The 24,440-nt window shown below is 36.7% G+C and overlaps 1 protein-coding gene across 2 annotated transcripts in view; it reads right to left on the bottom strand.

Annotated features, from left to right (window-relative positions):
- Nucleotides 1–24,440, bottom strand: part of LOC143237289 (neurobeachin-like) — a 210,664-nt gene that overhangs the window by 26,357 nt on the left and 159,867 nt on the right. For both annotated transcript variants that reach the window (XR_013019973.1, XM_076476364.1), the window contains exons 38-41: nt 10,035–10,137; nt 7,588–7,703; nt 6,861–6,973; nt 328–468 (exon numbers count right to left, since the gene is read on the bottom strand). Coding sequence is in view for 1 of the 2 variants with exons in the window: in XM_076476364.1 (XP_076332479.1) it covers nt 328–468; nt 6,861–6,973; nt 7,588–7,703; nt 10,035–10,137 (473 nt within the window). In the remaining variant the exon portion in view is untranslated. The remainder of the gene's footprint in view (nt 1–327; nt 469–6,860; nt 6,974–7,587; nt 7,704–10,034; nt 10,138–24,440) is intronic.

The raw sequence follows: 24,440 nt of genomic DNA, 5'->3' as shown, positions 1-24,440 counted from the left end.
AATAACAAGGTCCTTCACTCAATACCAGTAAAGTCACAGCATAAACAGTCAAACATATTTACATTATATTAAAAAAAAAGAAGAGTTTTTTCCACCAAATGTAAAACAGAAACAATTCATGACAGTGGCTTAATGTATTGTTTAATTTGCCATATCTTTGGAGAGAAAAAATTTTAAAAAATAACCAGTAAACAGTTAGTCCACTGTATAATGTCAAATGATATATTAAGTGCAATACCATGTTATTATTTATAACTAAAGTTACTAAATTGTGAGTTACAAAGTACTTTAAATCCACATAAGTATCTTGATTAGATGGTGACTTACCACTCTCACCAGCCAGTTGAGGGTGAAAGCTGAAGTAGAATAGTGGGTTCCAAAGTGAAACGGAGGAATAATTTCATGTTCCCACGTCTCATAGCGCTCCTCAAAATATGCTTTCCGACTGGGATTCAGTGCCCCAATTGGCTGAAATATTCCAGCATGACTCAGACTAGTCATTTCTTTATGACTGAATGAAACTACAGCTCAAAATACATCATTTTAAAATGACACATAAGATTATTAAAAGTTGAAATGAATAACAAATGGGTATACGTGTTTTGACTTGACATATTTAAATATTTACAAGTAGACACAGTGAGATAACATTCTATGCCAATCACTTGAAAACATAAGATTAATCTGATGGAACATAGTGTATTTATATATTTCTTACTTCTAACAAATATGTAGATTATATTGAAACTATATATCAATCAGTTGAAGATGTCAGGTCAACATGGTGGAACGTAGTGTATTTATGTAGTTCTCACTTCTGATAGACACTATGTTCAAATTGCAAATATTACTGTAAAACATTCAAGTGAGCCAGAACAGAGGGCACATCTGTATTTGCTTCCAATAATTTTGTTGACTTTATTTAACAACTCTCTAAACACTATTGAGAATACAACATTGAATTTATTTAACAACTTGCTAAACATTATTAACTATATAATGTTGACTTTATTTAACAACTTTCAAAACACCTAGACAAAAAGTTAAATCAACAAAAGTAACAAAGTAACTAACAAAAATAAATATACCCCACAATTTAAAAAATCGCAAAACCATATACTGCTGCATACCATATATTCCTGACATCAGCAGAAAAATAACCAACATTGGCAAAAACTAGTTACAAAATATGACATTCCAGTTAATACCAAATTTATTCAAAAACCAGACACTAAAACAAAAGTCTACAGTATGCAAAAACTACATTGACAAACACAACACCAACATTATTTACAAAATACAATGTGATAACTGCCACGACTTCTATATTGGAGAAACAAGTAGCAAAATGGAAACCAGATTCAAAGAACACAAAAAGTCACATTCACGTGTTTTCGAACACTGCAAATCAAATAAACACAACATAACCATAGAAACCACCCACATACTAAATAAAGAAACAAACATAAAAAAATGCAAAATTAAAGAAGCCTTACTTATACAACAACTAAAGCCCAAAATAAACCAATACAAAGGAACACCTTTATACCTATACTAATAAATATATCCAACATCTAAACACACCCTCTACATTCCTAAACTCAATTACACAACCACTTTCAAACATGTGGTCAGCTATGGTTCATTTGAATTTTTCTTTCTTTGTGAACCTGATAATAATTGAAGGTTGAAACACTGTTCTCTCCTCTACATAGTGCTTTCTCTACCCATACCAGCCATTTTTACACATATAATATACACTACTGACTACATAACGTTGATTTTATTTAACAATTTTCTAAACACTACAGATTATAAAACGTTGACTTTATTTACTAACATTCTAAACATTACTGACTATATAGCATTGACTTTACTTAACAACTTTCTAAACACTACTGACTACATAATGGTGACTTTCCTAAACAAATTTCTCAATGCTACTGACTATATAATGTTGACTTTAATTTTCTAAATGCTACTGATTATACAATGTCGACTTTATTTAAAAATTTTCTAAACAGTACTGATTATAAAATGTTGACTTTAACAATTATCTAAACACTACTGACTATGAAACATTGACCTTAACAATTATCTAAACACTACTGACTACAAAACGTTGGCTTTATTTAACAACTTTCTAAACATCACTGAGTATGTGACATTGACTTTATTTAACAACTTTCTAAACACTAATGAATATATAACTGATTTTAACAACTTTCTAAACACTACTGACTATATAACGTTCCCTTTATATAACAACTTTCCAAAAACTACTGAGTATGTAACACTGACTTTATTTAACAACTTTCTAAACACTACTGACTACATAATGTTGACTTTAAATATTTCTAAACACTATTGAATATATATAGTTGACTTTATTTTACAACTTTCTAAACACTACTGACTACATAACATTGACTTTATTTATCAACTTTATAACACTAGTGACTAATATAACATTGACTTTAACAGCTTTATAAGCATTACTGACTATATAACGTTGACTTTATTTAAGAGCTTTCTAAACACTACTGATTATCTAACGTTCACTTTATTTAAACTTATAAACACTACTGACTATAAAACAGTGGCACCACCAAGGGAGGGATTTGGTGGGGAGCTTGAGCCCCCATGAGCCAAGCCCCCCTCAGCCCCCCAATATTGTTACCTACATATATTCATAAAATATGGAAAATACAATCGTCGTTGTTGCTTAACAATTAACATCAAAGAGACATAGATCTGTAGAGCTCAACGTCTTCATTAAGACGGAAGTATGTGTCATGCGTCCCATAGCAACATACTGAATACACTGAAACTCATGCATTGTATTGCCACTCCCTGTGTAATGTCATTCTATCTTGAGCTTTGATGAAGATTAGACAACCACGTTGATTTTAAGTTATAACAGAACAGGCGCATTGTTTTGAAGTAATATTGACTATAAACACAACATGATGAAATATAGTTAGACTGATAGTGACCTTATTTTTCCTCAGAGTGTATTAACTTCACATGGGATAATTCGTTTCTGCTATGTAAACTATGTCTTTATGTTATATTTCTTTTAATTTGTAGCTTTACTCTTAATGGTATATTAAATGTTCCATCTAAGCTAATCTTGATTTTCTTTATTATTATGTATTACCTTGGGTGGAATTTAGGTGAGCTTCCTCTTTTACATGTACGCATATTTTCATAAACAGATTTTTTTCTAATTTGTAATAATGAATTATTAATCAGAGTATGAGTTTCCAATGAAAACTGCATTGAAAATGCAGTTCAAAATAGCACACCTTTCTGAAATGTACATTGGTATTTACATTATTATAATTTACCATATATACTTCATATTGATGACATTTTGGGAAGCCCTTCCACAGTTTACCTCAGCCCCCCCCCCCCCCCAACGAAAATATCCTGGCACCACCACTGCCTATAAAACGTTCAACTTTATATAACAATTTTCTAAACACTACTGACTATATAACCTTAACTTTATTTAACAACTTTCTAAACACAACAGACTATAAACCGTTGACTTTATTTAACTTTCTAAACAGAACTGACTATATTACATTGACTTTAAATATTTCTGAAAACTATTGTGTATATAAAGTTGACTTTATTTAACAACTTTCCAAACACTATTGACTACATAACTGACTTTATTTAAGAACTTTCTAAACACAACTGACTGTATAATGTTGATTTATTTAACAACTTTGTAAACATGACTAACTATATAATAGTGACTTTCCTAAACAACTTTCTCAATGTTACTGACTATATAACGTCAACTTTTTAACAATTTTCTAAACACTACTGACTAAATGCTGACTTTATTTAACAACTTTTAAACACTTCTGACTGTCTAACATTGACTTTAACTTTCTAAACGCTACTAACTATAAAACATTGATTTTATTTAACAATTTTCTAAACACTACTGGAATATAACTGATTTTAACAACTTTCTAAACACTACTGAATATACAACTGATTTTAACAACTTTCTAAACACTACTGACCATATAATGTTCACTTTATTTTACAACTTTCTAAACACTAATGAATATGTGACACTGACATTATTTAACAACTTTCTAAATGCCACCGACTATAAAACGTTGACTTGATATAACAATTTTCTAAACACTACTGTCTATATAACGTTGACTCTAACAAGTTTCTAAACACTTTGACAATGTCACGTTTACTTCAACAACTTTTTAAACGCTACTGACTTTATTTAACAATTTTCTAAACACTATTGAATATAAAACATTGACTTTATTTAACAGCTTTCCAAACACTCCTGACTATCTAACATTGACTTTAACTTTCTAAATGCCAGTGACTATACAACGTTAACTTTATTTAACTTTCTGAACACTACTAAATATATAACATTGACTTTAAATATTTCTAAACACAACTGACTGTAAAACGTTGATTTATTTAACAAGTTTCTAAACATTATTGACTATATAATGGTGACGTTCCTAAACAACTTTCTCAATGCTACTGACTACACAACGTTGACTTTATTTAACAATTTTCTAAACACTACTGATAATGAAATGTTGACTTTAACAATTATCTAAACACTACTGACTACATAATGTTCACTTTATTTAACAAGTTTCCAAACACTACTATGTAACACTGACTTTATTTAACAACTTTCTCAACACTACAAACTATAAACCGTTGACTTTATTTGACAACTTTCTAAACAGTTCTGACTACATAACACTGATTAAATATTTCTAAACACAACTGACTGTATAACATTGATTTATTTGACAACTTTCTAAACACTACTGAATATAACTGATTTTAACAACTTTCTAAACACTACTGACCACATAACGTTCACTTTATTTAACAACTTTCTAAACACTAATAAGTAAGTAACACTGACTTTATTTAACAACTTTCTAAATGCCACCGACTATATAACGTTGACTTTAACTTTCTGAACATTACTGACTATATAACATTGACTTTAAATATTTCTAAACACAACTGACTGTATAACGTTGACTTTATTTAACAACTTCCTAAACACAACTGACTGTATAACGTTGATTAATTTAACAACATTATAAACACTACTGACTATATAATGGTGACTTTCCTAAACAACTTTCTCAACGCTACTGACTGTATAATGTTGACTTTAACTTTCTAAACACTGCTGAATACATAACGTTGACTTTATTCAACAGCTTTCTAAACACTACTATCTACATAACATTAACTTTATTTAACAACTTTCTAAACACCTCTGACCATATAACATTCACTTTACTTAACTTTCTAAACACAACTGACTGTATAACGTTGATTTATTTGACAACTTTCTAAACATGACTAACTATATAATGGTGATTTTCCTAAACAATTTTCTAAACACTACTGACTAAATGCTGACTTTATTTAACAACTTTTAAACACTTCTGACTGTCTAATGTTGACTTTAACTTTCTAAATGCTAGTGACTATAAAACATTGACTTTATTTAACAATTTTCTAAACACTCGTGGAATATAACTGATTTTAACAACTTTCTAAACATTACTGAATATATAACTGATTTAACAACTTTCTAAACACTAATGAGTAAGTAACACTGACTTTATTTAACAACTTTCTAAATGCCACCGACTATATAACATTGACTTTATATAACATTTTTATAAACACAACTGACTATATAACGTTTACTTTATTTAACAACTTTCTAAACACTACAGACTATAAACCGTTAACTTTATTTAACTTTCTAAATAGTACTGACTATATAACACTGACTTTAAATACTTCTAAACACCATTGAGTATATAAAGTTGACTTTATTTTACAACTTTCTAAACACTACTGACTACATAACATTGACTAAAAGCTTTCTAAACACTTTGACTATATCACATTTACCTTAACAATTTTTTAAACACTACTGACTTTATTTAACAATTTTCTAAACACTACTGAATATAAAACGTTGACTTTATTTATCAGCTTTCCAAACACTCCTGAGTATCTAACGTTGACTTTAACTTTTTAAATGCTAGTGAGTATACAATGTTAACTTTATTTAACTTTCTGAACACTACTGACTATATAACATTGGCTTTAAATATTTCTAAACACAACTGACCGTATAACGTTGACTTTATTTAACAACTTTCTAAACACAACTGACTGTATAACGTTGATTTAATTAACAACTTTTTAAACACTACTGACTATATAATGGTGACTTTCCTAAACAACTTTCTAAATGCTACTGAATACACAACGTTGATTTTATTTAACAATTTTCTAAAATATACTGTTTATAAAACGTTTATTTATCAATTTTCTAAACACTACTGACTATGAAACGTTGACTTTAACAATTATCTGAAGACTACTGACCACAAAACGTTGACTTTATTTAAGAACTTTCTAAACACTACTGTCTTCATAACGTTAACTTTATTTAACAACTTTCTAAACACCACTGACCATATAACATTCACTTTACTTAAAAACTTTATAAACACCACTGACTATATAATGTCGACTTTATTTAACAGCTTTCTAAACACTATTGTCCATACAACGATGACTTTATTTAACAGCATTGTAAACACTACTGACTATATAACGTTGACTTTATTTTACTTTCTAAACACTACTGACTATATAATGTTAACTTTATTTAACAGCTTTCTAAACACTATTGACTATCTAACGTTGACTTTATTTAGCAACTTTGTAAACACTAATGGCTATGTTACAAGTTCACATTCTTTTCATTTATACAATGTTAGCACTATAAAAAAAAAGTATCTTACTTTCGACAAATCTCTGTAATTACTTGGCAATGTAAGATCCAGTTCTTGGGCTTCGTAATTCGTGATAACCCATGGGAAAACTGGGAACTGGTTCAAGTCGTTGTATGTTCGTCCTGTAACGCGGTAAAGACATTGGAGCTCAGTAAAAAGTACAGTTATTGATTTTTAATGATTGATAACTTTGAATATGTAGAATTGAACGCAGACTCTACGTACGACCATTTGTTCGGCACTGTTACCAATGCTCATGCATATTGTCGCTCAATGGAGTCTCCCGCTATACGAGAGGGCAATCTGCTCTAGCCGTTCCCAATTTAGCAATGTTGAGAGTACAGGGAAGGCAGCTAGTTATTACCACCCACCACCAACTCTTGGGCTACTCTTTTATCAACGAATGATATGACTGACGGTCACTTATAACGCCTCTAGGGCTAAAAGGGCAAGTATCTTTGTTGGAATGGGATTTGAACCTGCAACCTGCAGATTATGAGTCGCTCGTAAATGAAAATACTTCTTTGAATAGAAACGTCCGTGTTTAATTCTTTATAAATAGACTTACTACATACTAGACTCCAAAACCACGTAATAAGTGAATTAAACAAAGTGTCTACTTAGATAATAAATAGATTAACAAGATATTCGTCTTTGTAAGGATAAAGAAACAAGAGACAAAATAGAGGAAGAAGGAAGATAAACATAAAAGATTAATGAGAAACCTTGTTAATACCTGCAATAGTGTTCAGGAACATCAGGTATTCGAAATTAGAAATCTCTCTTCGTTGCCACTTCAAGGTCATGTTGGACTGTTGAAATATCTGTCGAGGAGACATTAAAGACGCTCTCCTGTAGAAGAAGAAACGAAACCAAGTCAAACTTTATGTAGTCCACCGTATCGGCTGTTGAAACGTCGCAATGAAATGTTGTTCAGAACGGCTGGTATGAGTATTAACACTTTTACTATTAAAGCAGAAAACAACGTTTCGACCTTCCTAGGCCATCTTAACACTCCTACGAAAAGTGGGGCCTAATAGGCCCCAGAGCAACTTGAAAGGTTATTAATATTAGGCTAATAAATTTGTATTTAAATTAAATTGCTTTATTAGTAAAAGTGTTAATACCCATACCAGCCGCCCTGAAATACATTTTTATTTCAAGTGAGTTTCTCGTCATCAAGAAAGGATGTTTTACTGATGATAACAAGTGTGACACTAACGTATAGAAAACTGGTATAATTATTAATTATGAAATAAGTAAAAGTGTGGTGGGTGAGTAAACGAGATAACGTACAGGATTAAACCTTGTCATGTCTGTTAAAAACCCGAATACATAATAAGTTTTAGATAACGTTATTTCATTTAACGAACGTCCTCAAAGTTTATAAAACTACGTTCACTGTTTGTCGTGGTGCAGCACGTTCAACGTTTCGTTCACGTGGAATTAATTATTTTTCTCAATTTTTTTATCATTTTAGGTCTAATATATTTTAACGATAAAACGTAGTCAACAATGGTTCAAAATAATACGTATCGTATATAACATTCATTAAAACTCAAAGGCCAGGCCAAGGAGAGTAACAAACATTTATTCTTCGACAGAAAATAGTTACAAGATTCAACAAAAGGGCTAGGTTTATACGTCGTTTTCTTGATAAGCGCAAAACTGCTTAGATAACTAACCGCGCTCTGCATCCGCAGGTATCGAAACCCGACTTTTAATGTTACAAGCCCAGAGGTTTACCGCCGAGACACCTAGCGAAAGTTTTTAACTTTGTCAAAACGATTATTTGTTTGTGTACGTGGTTTGAATTTACTGATGTCGTGTTTTACGAACCCGACCGGATCACATTAAACTGAAGGGTTTTAAAGCGTAATCCCCCTCACGGGGTACACGACCTCCTGCCAATTAAGTATAAACTAGTCTGGAAAACTTTAAAAAATAATTACAACAAACATGAAATGTGCAAATAGTTCAAAAAATATAGTTTATTAAAGAGATACCGTTGAATACTGAAAGCTGCCACAGTTAATATATTTAGATTCTTGAGAAATTGCAGAGTTGCACGCATTGGGATGAACGTTGGTACAGTTCAAGGCGTTAGTACGGCTCATTATAGCCTTAATTAAGGAGAACCATCACAGACTCGCAGGAGTACGGTCATATTCAAAAACACACAAAAAAGGAAAATTAGCAGGTTTTGGACGCAGAGTCTATAAGGATTCATTATGGAGGGAAAACTCAAGCAAAGTGCCTCCGAGACGACAAGTCTGTGATCTATAGGGTCTAAGTGCCAGGGCGCGATTCGCTAACCCTAAACTAGCCACTCTCTAACGAGCTATTATGACTAGTAACACATGTCGTCACGTTTTCAAGATTTCCCGACAATGAACGCCTTACTGGGAAGCAGTAAATTTAAAATTATTTCGAGTTTTTAGGTTTAAAAACCAGATAAACTCTAACAACTTTGTGGGGACATATTTTCCTTATTTTTATCTTCTGGTGCCCAACATCATTTATATTCGCAGTTCACACCCAGAAACTCTAATTTCAAAATTACGCAGTACCCACCAGGATGACTGTTTAAAATGTATTAATAATGTCAGAAAAATATTTTCGTTTACAGTTCAAGTACAGCTAAGCCTAATATGATGTAAAACTAGTGTTAACAGTTTTGAAAAGTAAAGCTAAACGTCATGAGATGCAAAACTAAGTATTAGCAGATATAAATTAAGTTTATTTCAGTTAGAAAAGACACAGTTCTTACCTTGACAGTGGTACATCGGACTTTACACCCACACCAACAAACGGTAGTGTTATTCTTACCTTGACTGTAGTACACCGTACTTTACACACACACCAACTGATAGTATGGTTATTATTACCTTGACTGTGGTATACCGTACTTTACACACACACCAACTGATAGTATGGTTATTATTACCTTGACTGTAGTACACCGTACTTTACACACACACCAACTGATAGTATGGTTATTATTACCTTGACTGTGGTATACCGTACTTTACACACACACCAACTGATAGTATGGTTATTATTACCTTGACTGTAGTACACCGTACTTTACACACACACCAACTGATAGTATGGTTATTATTACCTTGACTGTAGTACACCGTACTTTACACACACACCAACTGATAGTATGGTTATTATTACCTTGACTGTGGTATACCGTACTTTACTCCCACACCAACAGATGGTAGGGCTTTGACAACTTTCTTCACAGTAGCGTGGTCTTGAAAAGCAAACATGATGGATGCTGTAGGAAAGAAACAGAATATATAATTATTTCACCAGTAATCTTTAACGTGTAGAATATAGTTTCAATACAGGTAGACAAACTACAAATACACTTGATGACACCACATGGCGTTGGTACAAGAAACAAGATGGCTGATGACGTGTTTATACTAAAATATGTTTCTTAAAACAAAACCAAAAAAACTCCAGACAAAAGAAAGGAAAACGTTTATCACCAGTAAAAGTCCACATTTATTCTAACACCAAATAATACCAAGAAGATACATAATAAGAAATACCACTTTAATTTCATTACTGTTTGTATTTCTGACTCTATCTGCGCCTGCCGTTTATAATTTAAAAGTGTAAAACTAAAGGGAAGGCAGTTTAGTCATCACCACCCAACAATTACTCTTGACCACTCTTCTACCAACGAATAGTGGGATTGACCTTAACTTTTTAACGCCTCCGCGGCTGAAAGGGCGAGCATGCTTGATATGACAGGGATTCGAACCCGCGATCTTCAGGTTACGAGTAGGGCGCCCTAACCACCTGGCCATGCAGGGCTATATCTGCCTTTATCCTAACGTGGAAGCAATTTCAAAAATGTTTAATGTAAACACACCAAATACCTTGAAACATATCCAAACTCTGATCATATTCAACGACATATTCTGTAAATTATTTCTTTCCCCCATTTACTATATAAACATGAAACTATTTTTGTTTCTGGTGTTAAAAAACATACACAAGAAATTGGGGAAAAACATTATGTACCTAATAATGTTGTGAACCAGAAAGACACACAATACTAATGTTGTGAATCAGAAAGTTTGTTGGTGTTCATTGGCGCAAAGCAACTAGGCTATCTGCGCCAAACAACCGCTAAAAAATAGGCCACTTTTTCAAGCAAACACTTAAATAGAATAAAAAAGGCCAATGGCTCTTGAAAACTTAAAAACACAACTGAGGTGAACAGTGTCACAATCGCTAATGACACTGCTCAACGTCAAATGTGAACCCATGGTAAAAACATGTCTAAAACGACAGCACGACAGTAAAATGCGGACTATTGTGACTTGAGTGTCACACAGACCACACATAAATAAGAAAATAAGTTAAAAACTGTGACCAATGCGTAGTCTGCTAGGACAACTTCCTCCTTCCAATCCTTAGGGAAGCAAGACGGCCAAAGAGTAATAAGCAATATAAAGTTTAATATGGAAAAGCTTGTTATCACGTTGCTCACTCCAAGTCGACTGCCAACTGGCATGGAGGCGAGCCCTGAATACAGGATCGTAGTCCATGTATGGGGCAGGCACGGCAGTGACAGCGCCAGAACAGACAGACTTAGCGGCGATGTCAGCGAGATCGTTCCCACAAACACTGACGTGGACTGGTATCAGACAAACTAGAAAGAAATGGATGATAAAGGGAAATGAACCAGTCGGTTCTGAATATCAACGAGAACATGGTAAAAACTGATTTAAAGCAATTCCAGGGCCAGTAGAGAGCTAAGCAAGTCAGTATGAATTGTTTGTTTTTGAATTTCGCATAAACCTACTCGAGGGCTAGCTTTGCTAGCCTTCCCTAATTTAGCAGTGTAAGACTAGTCATCACCACCCACCGCCAGCACTTGGGCTACTCTTTTACTAACGAATAGTGGGATTGACCGTAACATTATAACGCTCCCACGGCTGAAAGGGCGAGCATGTTTGGCATCACGGGGATGGGAACCCGCGACCCTCAGATTACGAGTCACACGCATTAACACGCTTGGCCATGCCGGGCCTATCAGTATAAATAGTACAATTCATGTACTGCATAGCTTCTACATGATCCTGAACAAAGGAAATGGCATATAATTCAGCAGTGAACACAGAAACTGTAGAGGAGAACCTGTGTGCAACCAACAAACCATGGCAGAGCTTACAGAGTCACCTGATTTTGAAACATTGGTATATATGGGAATGGAAGGGTGGTTTGAAAGATGTTCGGCAAACAGCAGAAGGTACTTCCAATCAGGAGTATTCGCCTTCCTGAGATGGCTCAAAGAAAGGTCACATTTGGGGATGGTAGTAAGTCATGGTTGGATGGGCTGACCAGTGGAGACAGCAACGTCATCCAAGGTCAAACCTAATTTATCCAGCTGCACCTGAATACGAAGGCCAAAAGAAACAATGGCAGATGGTCTATTCCGAGAAAGCATAGCCCACTGAGGAAGGAAAACACAACCTCAGATGGGATGCTGTAATAAGGATTAAAATATTTGAAGTATACAGAAAAACAGTTGAGGTGTAGAGGAGGTTCATGAGGTATATATTCTGGACTGGATAAGTGTATAAAACCCCCTGCAGAGCCGTAGCCCCAGATGGTGAGCAGGGTCCATCTTCAAGGCCAAGGTCCTGGCAGAACCATAGAACAGAGGACCATAGTCCAGTTATGATCAAATGAGAGCACGATTTATCTTTAACATAGAACATAAATCCGTTCCCCAAGAGGTGGAAGAGAGGACACAGAGGATGTTCAGTATCCTCGTACATTTGACATGTAGTTGCTTGATGCGTGAAATGAAAGTCAGCTTGTGGTCAAATATAAACCACAAAAACTTTGCCTCAGAAATTACAAGAAGCACAACATCACCGAGATGGAGCTCTGGATCGGAGTGAATACCCTGTTAGTGGCAAAAGTGCATGCAAATAATTTTAGAGAGAGAAAAGGTAAAACTGTTTGCTATGGTCCACTTCACTAAATGATTTATAACAGTCTGTAGCTGCTGCTCAATAAACTTCATGCTCAACAGCTAAGACAAGATGTGGAAGTTGTCGCAAGAGTTGCTGTTAGCAACTGTAAGAGGGAGTTGTCCACTAATGCCATTAACTTTTATAACCAAAAGTCTGACGCTCAAGACACAGTCCTGAGGAACTCCAAGTTTCTGTGGGTAAGAACGGGAAAGTATCAAACCCACAAACTTGGAATCGCCAGTCCATTAAAATGTTTTTGAGAAAAATGGGCAAATGACAATGCAACCCCTATGAGTGGAGGTCTCGCACAATGCCATACCTCCACGTAGTATCATAAGCCTTCTCAAGGTAAAAATAGAGAAGCAATATGTTATTGCTGGAGAAAGGTTTCCCTGATTGACGTTTTAAGTCAAATCAGGTGGTCCATAATGGAGCACTGTCATCAGAACCCACACACTGGGTGGGAGGGAGGAGGTCGTTTGATTCGAAGACCAAACAAGACAAGCATTAACCATCTTTTCTAAGATCTTACAGAGACAGTTCATCAAAGCAATTAAACAGTAGTCTGATGGGATCCTTCCTAGGCTACAAAAAGGGAGGACAATAGTCAGTCACCAAGCATCAGGAAAACATTCTTCTGCCAGATATTGTTAAAAACAACCAGAAGAATATCAAGAGAGGCAGGAGAAAGATAATGCATCATCTTGTAATGAATATCATTAAGTCCAACCAATGTCCTGCCAGACCAATGAAGAGCAAGTTCGAGTTTCACCAGTGCAAAAAAGCAATTATAGCGATAAAAACGATCAGCTCAAAAGGAAAAAGGCGATCACTCTGCCCGAGTCTTGATGGTCAAGAAGGTAGGGGATGAGACAGAAGTGCTAGATGCCTGGCAAAAGCTTATGCCGAAAGTACTATCGATGCTCTGAACATCAGCAACTTCCTGGCCACTGGAAACTAAAACTGAAAGGAGGATAGAAGTATACTACCCACCGACCTTCCGAATCTTCTTCAAAATGACTTTGGCACTGGTAGTACATGTGCACCTAATTCAAGATACTTCTGGCTTTAATGACTTACCTTCTGAGCATGTGCACAGGCCCGCTAAAAAGTACTGCAATTTAAAAGTGTGGGATACCTACAAAAGGTATCTCAAGCCCGTTTTTGAGCCTTTCATGTCATGTGGCAGGCAAAATTCCACCATGGACGAGGGTACTGTGGAAAACGTTTTGAGGTTTAGGTTTTAGGAATAGATTTAGTAGCTGCTTGGACAATAGTCAGTCAGTCACTGCTGCCACACAGTCGTCTGTCTATCGATGGCTTACAGATGAGGGCAGGATCAAGTTCCGAAGGAGTAGTGAAAAGGGGCCATTTGGCCTGGTCCAGTTTCCACCGTGGCACACGGGTCAGGTGGCATCGATCACGGCAAGTCTCTCGCAAACTTATAGCAAAATGATCACTACCCCGTGGGTCACTGTCAACCCTTCAAGAAAATTAAAGAGAAAAGTGAAGGGGAGCAGAAAGAGAGATCAACAGCAGTAAAAGACTGACTAGGTGCATGAAAATAAATGTAAGAACCAGTATTGAAAAAAAAAAGTGCAATCTGAGAGCATATGCTCGACGGAACAACCCCTCCCATCAATATCAGCACCATTCCAGAAGGGATCACGTCCATCAAAATCCCCCAGAATTAAAAAGGGAAATGGTAACTGTTCAATTACAGCATCAAGGTTTGATTTATCGTAGGTCTCTCCAAGAGACAGGTGGAAAGAACACACGCATAGTATATACTTGATACACGGCCTCTAAGGGTTTATGAAGAGGCAGACAGGGCGGGCACGTGCTAATCGACCAGCAGTGCCGCTCGTTCATGTACTTGTCCTTCACAAAACTTGTCATTTCTGTAAAAAGAAAATTGCAAAAATGTGACTTCAACAGAAATGTTTCCTGTAAGGAGAAACACACAGAATGATATAAATGAATCAAATCCTTAATGTCATCTATACTGGAATAAAAACCTCGACAGTTAAAACTGGATTAGAGTGGTCATTTTTATTTAGGTGGAGAAGAACTCGGCAGAAAGCCCTTCTATTTTCAACCACGTTTAACTTATTTATCTCTTGGACAGAGGTCTATCGACCTCCAAGAATCCTGCCCTGGGTCTATTAGATAGTTCTCTGACTGTGGATGAAGATTCCAGCGATTGAGGGCGTGAACGAATAATCGTTCTGCACCTCAGAGCCAGAAGAGAAGATGGATCCGAAGAAACACCCGAACCCGAAGCCAAAGGAAGAGGATCTAGGGAGCCACTGGAAAGAGTGGTGGTGATAGTCATGGGTGTAGACGTAAACTCTTTTAACTTATGATCCGGTTTTTATTATTTTATTTTTATTTCGATTTTGGGGGTTCAATTATAAAGAAAGAACATTTCAGTGCCACCTGTCCTCACCCACCAGGGAGACCTACGAGGGGATGCACTACAATGCCAAAAACGGACACTGCAACAATGCTAGGATTTCGTGAGCATTATACATAAGCACCAGAATCAGATACAATGTCCACACAACACCTGTTGAAAACGTCCAACACTGATACCTGGTTGACCTTAGCCCAAGTGCACCAGCCGATTGACCATAGGGGATCACACCAAAGCTGTCAGCCTAGAGGAATTCAGGGCCAAAGTGGTGTGTTGGACCCCTCAACCACCAGGATTCTCTCCTCCCCTCACCGGTCGCCACGCACGGCAAACACGTGGGTGGATGTTCAAATCCTAGAGGAGGTTAACTGAAAGTACAGAACTTTCTATAGGAGATCCCCTCACCATGTACAGAAATCCACCTCGAGGAGAACCAGAAAGACACACAGTACTAATGTTCTAAACCAGAAAAACACACTGTACTAATGTTATAATCCAGAAACACACACAGTACTAATGTTGTGAACCAGAAAGACACACAGTATTAATGTTGTGAACCAGAAACACACACAGTATTAATGCTGTGAACAATAAAAAATATACAGTATTAATTTTGTGAACCAGAAAGACACACAATATCAATGTTGTGAATCAAAGACACACGGTATTAATGTTGTAAGTCAAAAAGACACACAGTACTAATGTTGTGAATCAGGAAAACACACAGTATTAATGTTGTGAACCAGAAAGACATTCAGTACTAATGTTAACCAGGAAGACACACAATATTAATGTTGTGAACCAGAAAGACACACAATATTAATGTTGTGAACCAAAAAGACATACAATATTAATGTTGTGAACCAGAAAGACACACAATATTAATGTTGTGAACCAAAAAGACACAATATAAATTTTGTGAACCAGAACGACACACAGTATTAATTTTGTGAACCAGAACAGCACACAGTATTAATTTTGTGAACCAGAACAGCACACAGTATTAATTTTGTGAACCAGAAAAACACACAGTATTAATGTTGTGAACCAGAAAGACACACAGTATAATGTTGTGAAGCAAAAGCACAAAACATTTGCTGTGCATAACGTTATTTATGCCTGTGGACTTGAAATCAGAAATGGATAACGCTATGAACTCGAATTCAAGAAATTCGATTATAATTAAAATATACCCGTTATTTAAGAGAAAGAAATACTAGTTGCAGTAAATGACCATAAGTAACGACTTGTGCCTTGGTTCGTTCATGTAGTATAGCAGGTAAACAATACAACCCTTGTGGGTTTAGGAAATATTCGTCATCACATATGTGACCGTTGGCGGCTCTGGTGAACTTTTGGAGGCCTTTTCTACTCAGCACTGTACGAATGTAGATAAAAAACAACCCAGGCTGGCTGGCTTACAAAACCACAAGCCGCCCAGTGGAGTGACGACGCCTTATGAATTACACACAAGAGTAGGAGGTGCCGGTCGTACATCTTTGACAATTCTTATCAAGAGGTTGGCGTTTACGTGCGACACGTGCTGTGTTACTTAAGGATAAACCAGGAACATGCACGGATGTTTTAACGTCACCTCCAATAACAAATGATAGAATGCATAAATGTTTGGGTTCTGGCGTTTTGCGTTTGGCTAGGACACAAGTGTTAGATTTCACCAAGCATCTTTATCGTGGAGAGAAATTAAAAGCTATGGACATAAAGGACATTCCACAATGCACAGACACATCGTGATCTTTTCACTAAATACCCTGAACAGCATCAACGAATCTTAATCTGCGACAAGTTGCTCTACAGTTTAACAAACCAGATGCCAGAAAAAAGCAAAGCTCTCAACTTGTAACCATAAACACATATTAATAACAGCTTTTTTGTCTCAGCTGGCAATGGTACAATGAGGACGTATCATATTGCACGTGCTTACAGTCAATTAATCCCTCACACTACGCCCTCTTATTTTTATGCAAAATACTAATATACTCTTCACAAGCATCAACTAATGGATACATAAATATACAGACGAATCACAGTCCCTAGGAAATCTTGTAAAGAAACTGGACATTCTGAAATATCTTCCAACTGATTTTTTCTCAAATTTCTTTCGAGCAACCAAAAAATATTAAACAAATTTTTGAAGTTTCTATAAGTAATGAAGTAAGTACTTTAATTGAACAATGAAATTATTTGGAATTTATAAAAGTGCAGGTTCCAAAAACAAAACTATTTAGGTACACTCAAGCATTTTCTTTTCTTCACATTTGTGAGGATATCTTGTAACATATATTTCTTAGATGTTAAACCTATTAAACACTAGCTGACTTAAGAGCTTCATGAGTTTTCTATGGTAAGTCAAGTAATCGCTGAACACATGTTTCAAATTACAGATAATCGCCACAGCGGTTCCAGTTCTGAGAACTGATTTATGTATCTTCAACTCAAGCTATTAACGGCCTATATACTCCATCTATTCAGGAGAACAACAATTACACTGCATTAATACGAGTATACGAAAAGATTTAATATGGATGTTTGTACACTTGTTAACAAACAGACTTTACAAAATAAAGGTATAGTATATACTTGTATACGTGTTAACAAACTGACTTTACAAAATAAAGGTATAGTATATACTTGCACACGTGTTAACAAACTGACTTTATAAAATAAAGGTATAGTATATACTTGTACACGTGTTAACAAACTGACTTTATAGAATAAAGGTACAGTATATACTTGTATACGTGTTAACAAACTGACTTTACAAAATAAAGGTATAGTATACACTTGTACACGTGTTAACAAACTGACTTTACAAAATAAAGGTATAGTATACACTTGTACACGTGTTAACAAACTGACTTTATAGAATAAAGGTATAGTATATACTTGTACACGTGTTAACAAACTGACTTTATAGAATAAAGGTATAGTATATACTTGTACACGTGTTAACAAACTGACTTTATAGAATAAAGGTATAGTATATACTTGTACACGTGTTAACAAACTGACTTTATAAAATAAAGGTATAGTATATACTTGTACACGTGTTAACAAACTGACTTTATAAAATATAGGTATAGTATATACTTGTACACGTGTTAACAAACTGACTTTATAAAATAAAGGTATAGTATATACTTGTACACGTGTTAACAAACTGACTTTATAAAATAAAGGTATAGTATATACTTGTACACGTGTTAACAAACTGACTTTATAAAATAAAGGTATAGTATATACTTGTACACGTGTTAACAAACTGACTTTATAAAATAAAGGTATAGTGTATACTTGCACACGTGTTAACAAACTGACTTTATAAAATAAAGGTATAGTATATACTTGTACACGTGTTAACAAACTGACTTTATAAAATAAAGGTATAGTATATACTTGTACACGTGTTAACAAACTGACTTTATAAAATAAAGGTATAGTATATACTTGTACACGTGTTAACAAACTGACTTTATAAAATAAAGGTATAGTATATACTTGTACACGTGTTAACAAACTGACTTTATAAAATAAAGGTATAGTATATACTTGTACGTGTTAACAAACTGACTTTATAAAATAAAGGTATAGTATACACTTGTACACGTGTTAACAAACTGACTTTATAAAATAAAGGTATAGTATATACTTGTACACGTGTTAACAAACTGACTTTATAAAATAAAGGCGAAAATATGTTGGCTGACCTCCTTTTTTGCATCACAATTAATATAAAAGATAAATAAAAAATGTTTAAGCTTTATAATTATTTACCAGGTATAAACTGAGAGTCCACTGGATTAAAACGTAAGTTTAATGTTCATAATGAGTAAATATATTTAATAATTTAAATTCTAATTTTAATGCTACATTTGAGTCAGGGATTAAAGAAATTTTAGATCAATAAGAATTACAGAGGAATTGTACTGGAGAAGCCAGTGATGACGATGTTAGTTTTAGTGGGCGCAGCTTGCGATCGCATGTGGTTGTGTTGCGGGCAGTGATATCAGCGGAGTGTTAGTGTGACACTGTGCGCGGTAGAGTTTGGTTGTGTTGCGGGCAGTGATATTAGCGGAGTGTTAGTGTGACACTGTGCGCGGTAGAGTTTGGTTGTGTTGCGGGCAGTGATATTAGCGGAGTGTTAGTGTGACACTGTGCGCGGTAGAGTTTGGTTGTGTTGCGGGCAGTGATATTAGCGGAGTGTTAGTGTGACACTATGCGCGGTAGAGTTTGGTTGTGTTGCGGGCAGTGATATTAGCAGGTGTTAGTGTGACACTGTGCGCGGTAGAGTTTGGTTGTGTTGCGGGCAGTGATATTAGCGGAGTGTTAGTGTGACACTGTGCGCGGTAAAGTTTGGTTGTGTTGCGGGCAGTGATATTAGCGGAGTGTTAGTGTGACACTCTGTGCGCGGTAGAGTTTGGTTGTGTTGCGGGCAGTGATATTAGCGGAGTGTTAGCGTGACACTGTGCTTTCGGTAGAGATTTGGTTGTGTTGCGGGCAGTGATATTAGCGGAGTGTTAGTGTGACACTGTGCTCGGTAGAGTTTGGTTGTGTTGCGGGCAGTGATATTAGCGGAGTGTTAGTGTGACACTGTGCGCAGCAGAGTTTGGTTGTGTTGCGGGCAGTGATATTAGCGGAGTGTTAGTGTGACACTCTGTGCGCGGTAGAGTTTGGTTGTGTTGCGGGCAGTGATATTAGCGGAGTGTTAGTGTGAAACTGTGCGCGGTAGAGTTTGGTTGTGTTGCGGGCAGTGATATTAGCGGAGTGTTAGTGTGACACTGTGCTCGGTAGAGTTTGGTTGTGTTGCGGGCAGTGATATTAGCGGAGTGTTAGTGTGACACTGTGCGCGGCAGAGTTTGGTTGTGTTGCGGGCAGTGATATTAGCGGAGTGTTAGTGTGACACTGTGCGCGGTAGAGTTTATTGTGTGTTGCGGGCAGTGATATTAGCGGAGTGTTAGTGTGACACTGTGCGCGGTAGAGTTTGGTTGTGTTGCGGGCAGTGATATTAGCGGAGTGTTAGTGTGACACTGTGCTCGGTAGAGTTTGGTTGTGTTGCGGGCAGTGATATTAGCGGAGTGTTAGTGTGACACTGTGCGCGGCAGAGTTTGGTTGTGTTGCGGGCAGTGATATTAGCGGAGTGTTAGTGTGACACTGTGCGCGGCAGAGTTTGGTTGTGTTGCGGGCAGTGATATTAGCGGAGTGTTAGTGTGACACTGTGCGCGGTAGAGTTTGGTTGTGTTGCGGGCAGTGATATTAGCGGAGTGTTAGTGTGACACTGTGCGCGGCAGAGTTTGGTTGTGTTGCGGGCAGTGATATTAGCGGAGTGTTAGTGTGACACTCTGTGCGCGGTAGAGTTTGGTTGTGTTGCGGGCAGTGATATTAGCGGAGTGTTAGTGTGAAACTGTGCGCGGTAGAGTTTGGTTGTGTTGCGGGCAGTGATATTAGCGGAGTGTTAGTGTGACACTGTGCTCGGTAGAGTTTGGTTGTGTTGCGGGCAGTGATATTAGCGGAGTGTTAGTGTGACACTGTGCGCGGCAGAGTTTGGTTGTGTTGCGGGCAGTGATATTAGCGGAGTGTTAGTGTGACACTGTGCGCGGTAGAGTTTGGTTGTGTTGCGGGCAGTGATATTAGCGGAGTGTTAGTGTGACACCGTGCGCGGTAGAGTTTGGTTGTGTTGCGGGCAGTGATATTAGCGGAGTGTTAGTGTGACACTGTGCGCGGCAGAGTTTGGTTGTGTTGCGGGCAGTGATATTAGCGGAGTGTTAGCGTGACACTGTGCGCGGTAGAGTTTGGTTGTGTTGCGGGCAGTGATATTAGCGGAGTGTTAGTGTGACACTGTGCTCGGTAGAGTTGGTTGTGTTGCGGGCAGTGATATTAGCGGAGTGTTAGTGTGACACTGTGCTCGGTAGAGTTTGGTTGTGTTGCGGGCAGTGATATTAGCGGAGTGTTAGTGTGACACTGTGCGCGGTAGAGTTTGGTTGTGTTGCGGGCAGTGATATTAGCGGAGTGTTAGTGTGACACTGTGCTCGGTAGAGTTTGGTTGTGTTGCGGGCAGTGATATTAGCGGAGTGTTAGTGTGACACTGTGCTCGGTAGAGTTTGGTTGTGTTGCGGGCAGTGATATTAGCGGAGTGTTAGTGTGACACTGTGCGCGGTAGAGTTTGGTTGTGTTGCGGGCAGTGATATTAGCGGAGTGTTAGTGTGACACTGTGCGCGGTAGAGTTTGGTTGTGTTGCGGGCAGTGATATTAGCGGAGTGTTAGTGTGACACTGTGCTCGGTAGAGTTTGGTTGTGTTGCGGGCAGTGATATTAGCGGAGTGTTAGTGTGACACTGTGCGCGGCAGAGTTTGGTTGTGTTGCGGGCAGTGATATTAGCGGAGTGTTAGTGTGACACTGTGCGCGGTAGAGTTTGGTTGTGTTGCGGGCAGTGATATTAGCGGAGTGTTAGTGTGACACTGTGCGCGGTAGAGTTTGGTTGTGTTGCGGGCAGTGATATTAGCGGTGTTAGTGTGACACTGTGCGCGGTAGAGTTTGGTTGTGTTGCGGGCAGTGATATTAGCGGAGTGTTAGTGTGACACTGTGCGCGGTAGAGTTTGGTTGTGTTGCGGGCAGTGATATTAGCGGAGTGTTAGTGTGACACTGTGCTCGGTAGAGTTTGGTTGTGTTGCGGGCAGTGATATTAGCGGAGTGTTAGTGTGACACTGTGCTCGGTAGAGTTTGGTTATGTTGCACATGTTGGAGCTTATTGTTTCTTTTCACTTCAATTTTTTAGAAGTGTCTGTGAAAATATCGTGAAAGAAGATGGCGTCATCGAATCATAAGAAGATGAAAACAGAAATTTTAAGCCAGAGTGGGAGGAAGAATTTGTATTAAAGTAAACCTTTGTGTCTTATCTGGAATGTGTTGGTCATTACAAAGCCAGTAACTTGAAATGTCACTATGAAACAAATCACAAAATGTTTTCGTTTGATTATGCACTTAAATCAGAATTACGGAAAAACAAGTTAACTGTGTTGAAATCACCACTAAATAGCCAACAGACACTGTTGACAACGTTCAGTAAGGAAGTTTGTACAACGATTGAAGGTATTTTTGTTATATCATAGAATATTGCTCATGCTAAACGCCGATATTCTGATTGTGAATTTGTTAAGAAGAATATAGCTGAAGTTGTTGCAGTGTTAGATCCAAATAACACAAAACTTCTGCGACTTCAGCTTCACGCCACACTACAAAGAGACGTATCTCCCAGATCAGTGCTGATGTTCCAGGCAAAATGCAAAATGATTTAAAGAATTCTCTTCTATTCAGCTTAGCCCTTAACGAATTTACTGACATGCAAGACAATCAAACTGGAACAACTGGAAGTATTTGTTCATTATGTTTCCTCTGATGTAACTGTGAAAGAAGAGATGTTGGACTTACTGGCACTAAAAAAACAACTCGTGGTGTTGACATTAAAAATGCGCTTGACAGAGCCTTAACAAAAGCTGATATTCCACTGGGTAAACTTGTCAGTGTTTCAATAGATGGAGCACCTGCAATGGTGGGGGGGGGGGGGATGTAGGATTAGCTGCACTTACAAAAAGTGATCCCAACTTTCCAGAGTTTCTCCCTGTTCACTGCATTATTCATCGTGAACACCTGGCAGCCTGATACTTCAGGTATGAAGATGTTATGAAGTTTGTTCTTGAAATTTTCAATTTCATACACTTAAATGGGAGGACCCACCGACAGTTCAGAAGTTTTATTGAAAAACCGGAGCTTGAAGATAAACCTAGTAATGTCTCTTTCTACTGCATTGTGAGGTAACTGTCAACCAGCAATGTCTTAAATAGGTTTGTGGATCTGTTGAAGCCTATTATTACTTTTCTTGAATAAAAGAAAATATTTTATCCTCAACTGGGCAATGATGAATGGATACAAGATCTTGTGTTTCTTACTGATATAATGAATCACCTACAAACTTTCAACTTAGCACTCCAAGGGAAGGATAAGATTGTTTCTAATTTTGCTTTGGAGATTTTCAGCTTTCAGAATAAAATAAGACTTTTTCAGAGAAACATACTCTCAAGAAACTTCAGTTATGTTTTCAATCTCAAAAAGAGTAAATACATTCCCTGATATTAAGATAAAAGACCACAAAAAATGCAAAGATAAATTACAAAGACTGCTTGATAATTTCTTAGGCAGTTTGAGGGCTTGCAGAAGCTGAAGCCCTGCTTCGCTTTTCTTGTAAATCCGTTCATGGTTGATATAATCAATGATGGTTGTCCAATTCTCTAGCCTCTGGTTACAGAATCATCTGCTGTGGAAAAGGAACTAACAGAACTGCAGGAAAACATAGATCTAATGATCATCCATAAATCCCATCCTACAAGTGAGTTCTGAACTGAAGAAATCCGGAGTGCGACGCATCTCAATTTTCAGCAAAACATACTGATGTGAATCACTGTACTCTGTAATGAAGTTTGTGAAGTCGAAGCATCGTGCAATCCTTACACATCAAAACCTGACGGAGCTAAATCGTACAGCCTTGACAACATATCAGCCAGAATTTTAACGACTCACAACCAAGATGTAAACTCACAAGACCTCTATTAACAGTAAACAGCCTGATAATTGTACCAATATCTGTTTGTGTTAGAAAAATATTATGATAAGACTAAAATTTTGTAAGGCGGTATTCGATTAAAATAACTGTAATGTTATTCTTTTACATATTTATCTCCATGTTTTGACCAGATATTTCCTGAGACAAATAAATATCATTAAAGATATCTGTTTTTACCCCTTTTATTTTTATTTTTGGCAGTCTCATTTAATGTTAATGAAATGTAAATTTGCATATTTTTCTTAGATGTTTCCGTAATTCATTAACCGTATTAAATACGCTCAATATAGCTAAAACAACAATCACAAATCACACACACACACACACGTATGTATGTATGTATATGTATATACACACACACACACACACCAAATGTTTTCAAAATCTTGGCGGATTATTGTTTTTCTTAATATTTACATAAAATTTATGTAACAAAATGCGTATGTAACAATAAAAACGTGTGTGTAACATTTGTTCATGTCTTTTGGCTCTCAAACATCTGAAGTTTATCGTATGTGGCTCTTATGTTTA

This window comes from Tachypleus tridentatus, chromosome 13 (genome assembly GCF_004210375.1).
Source record: "Tachypleus tridentatus isolate NWPU-2018 chromosome 13, ASM421037v1, whole genome shotgun sequence".
Lineage (NCBI taxonomy): Eukaryota > Metazoa > Arthropoda > Merostomata > Xiphosura > Limulidae > Tachypleus > Tachypleus tridentatus.
This window is presented reverse-complemented; position numbering and strand designations above follow the sequence as displayed.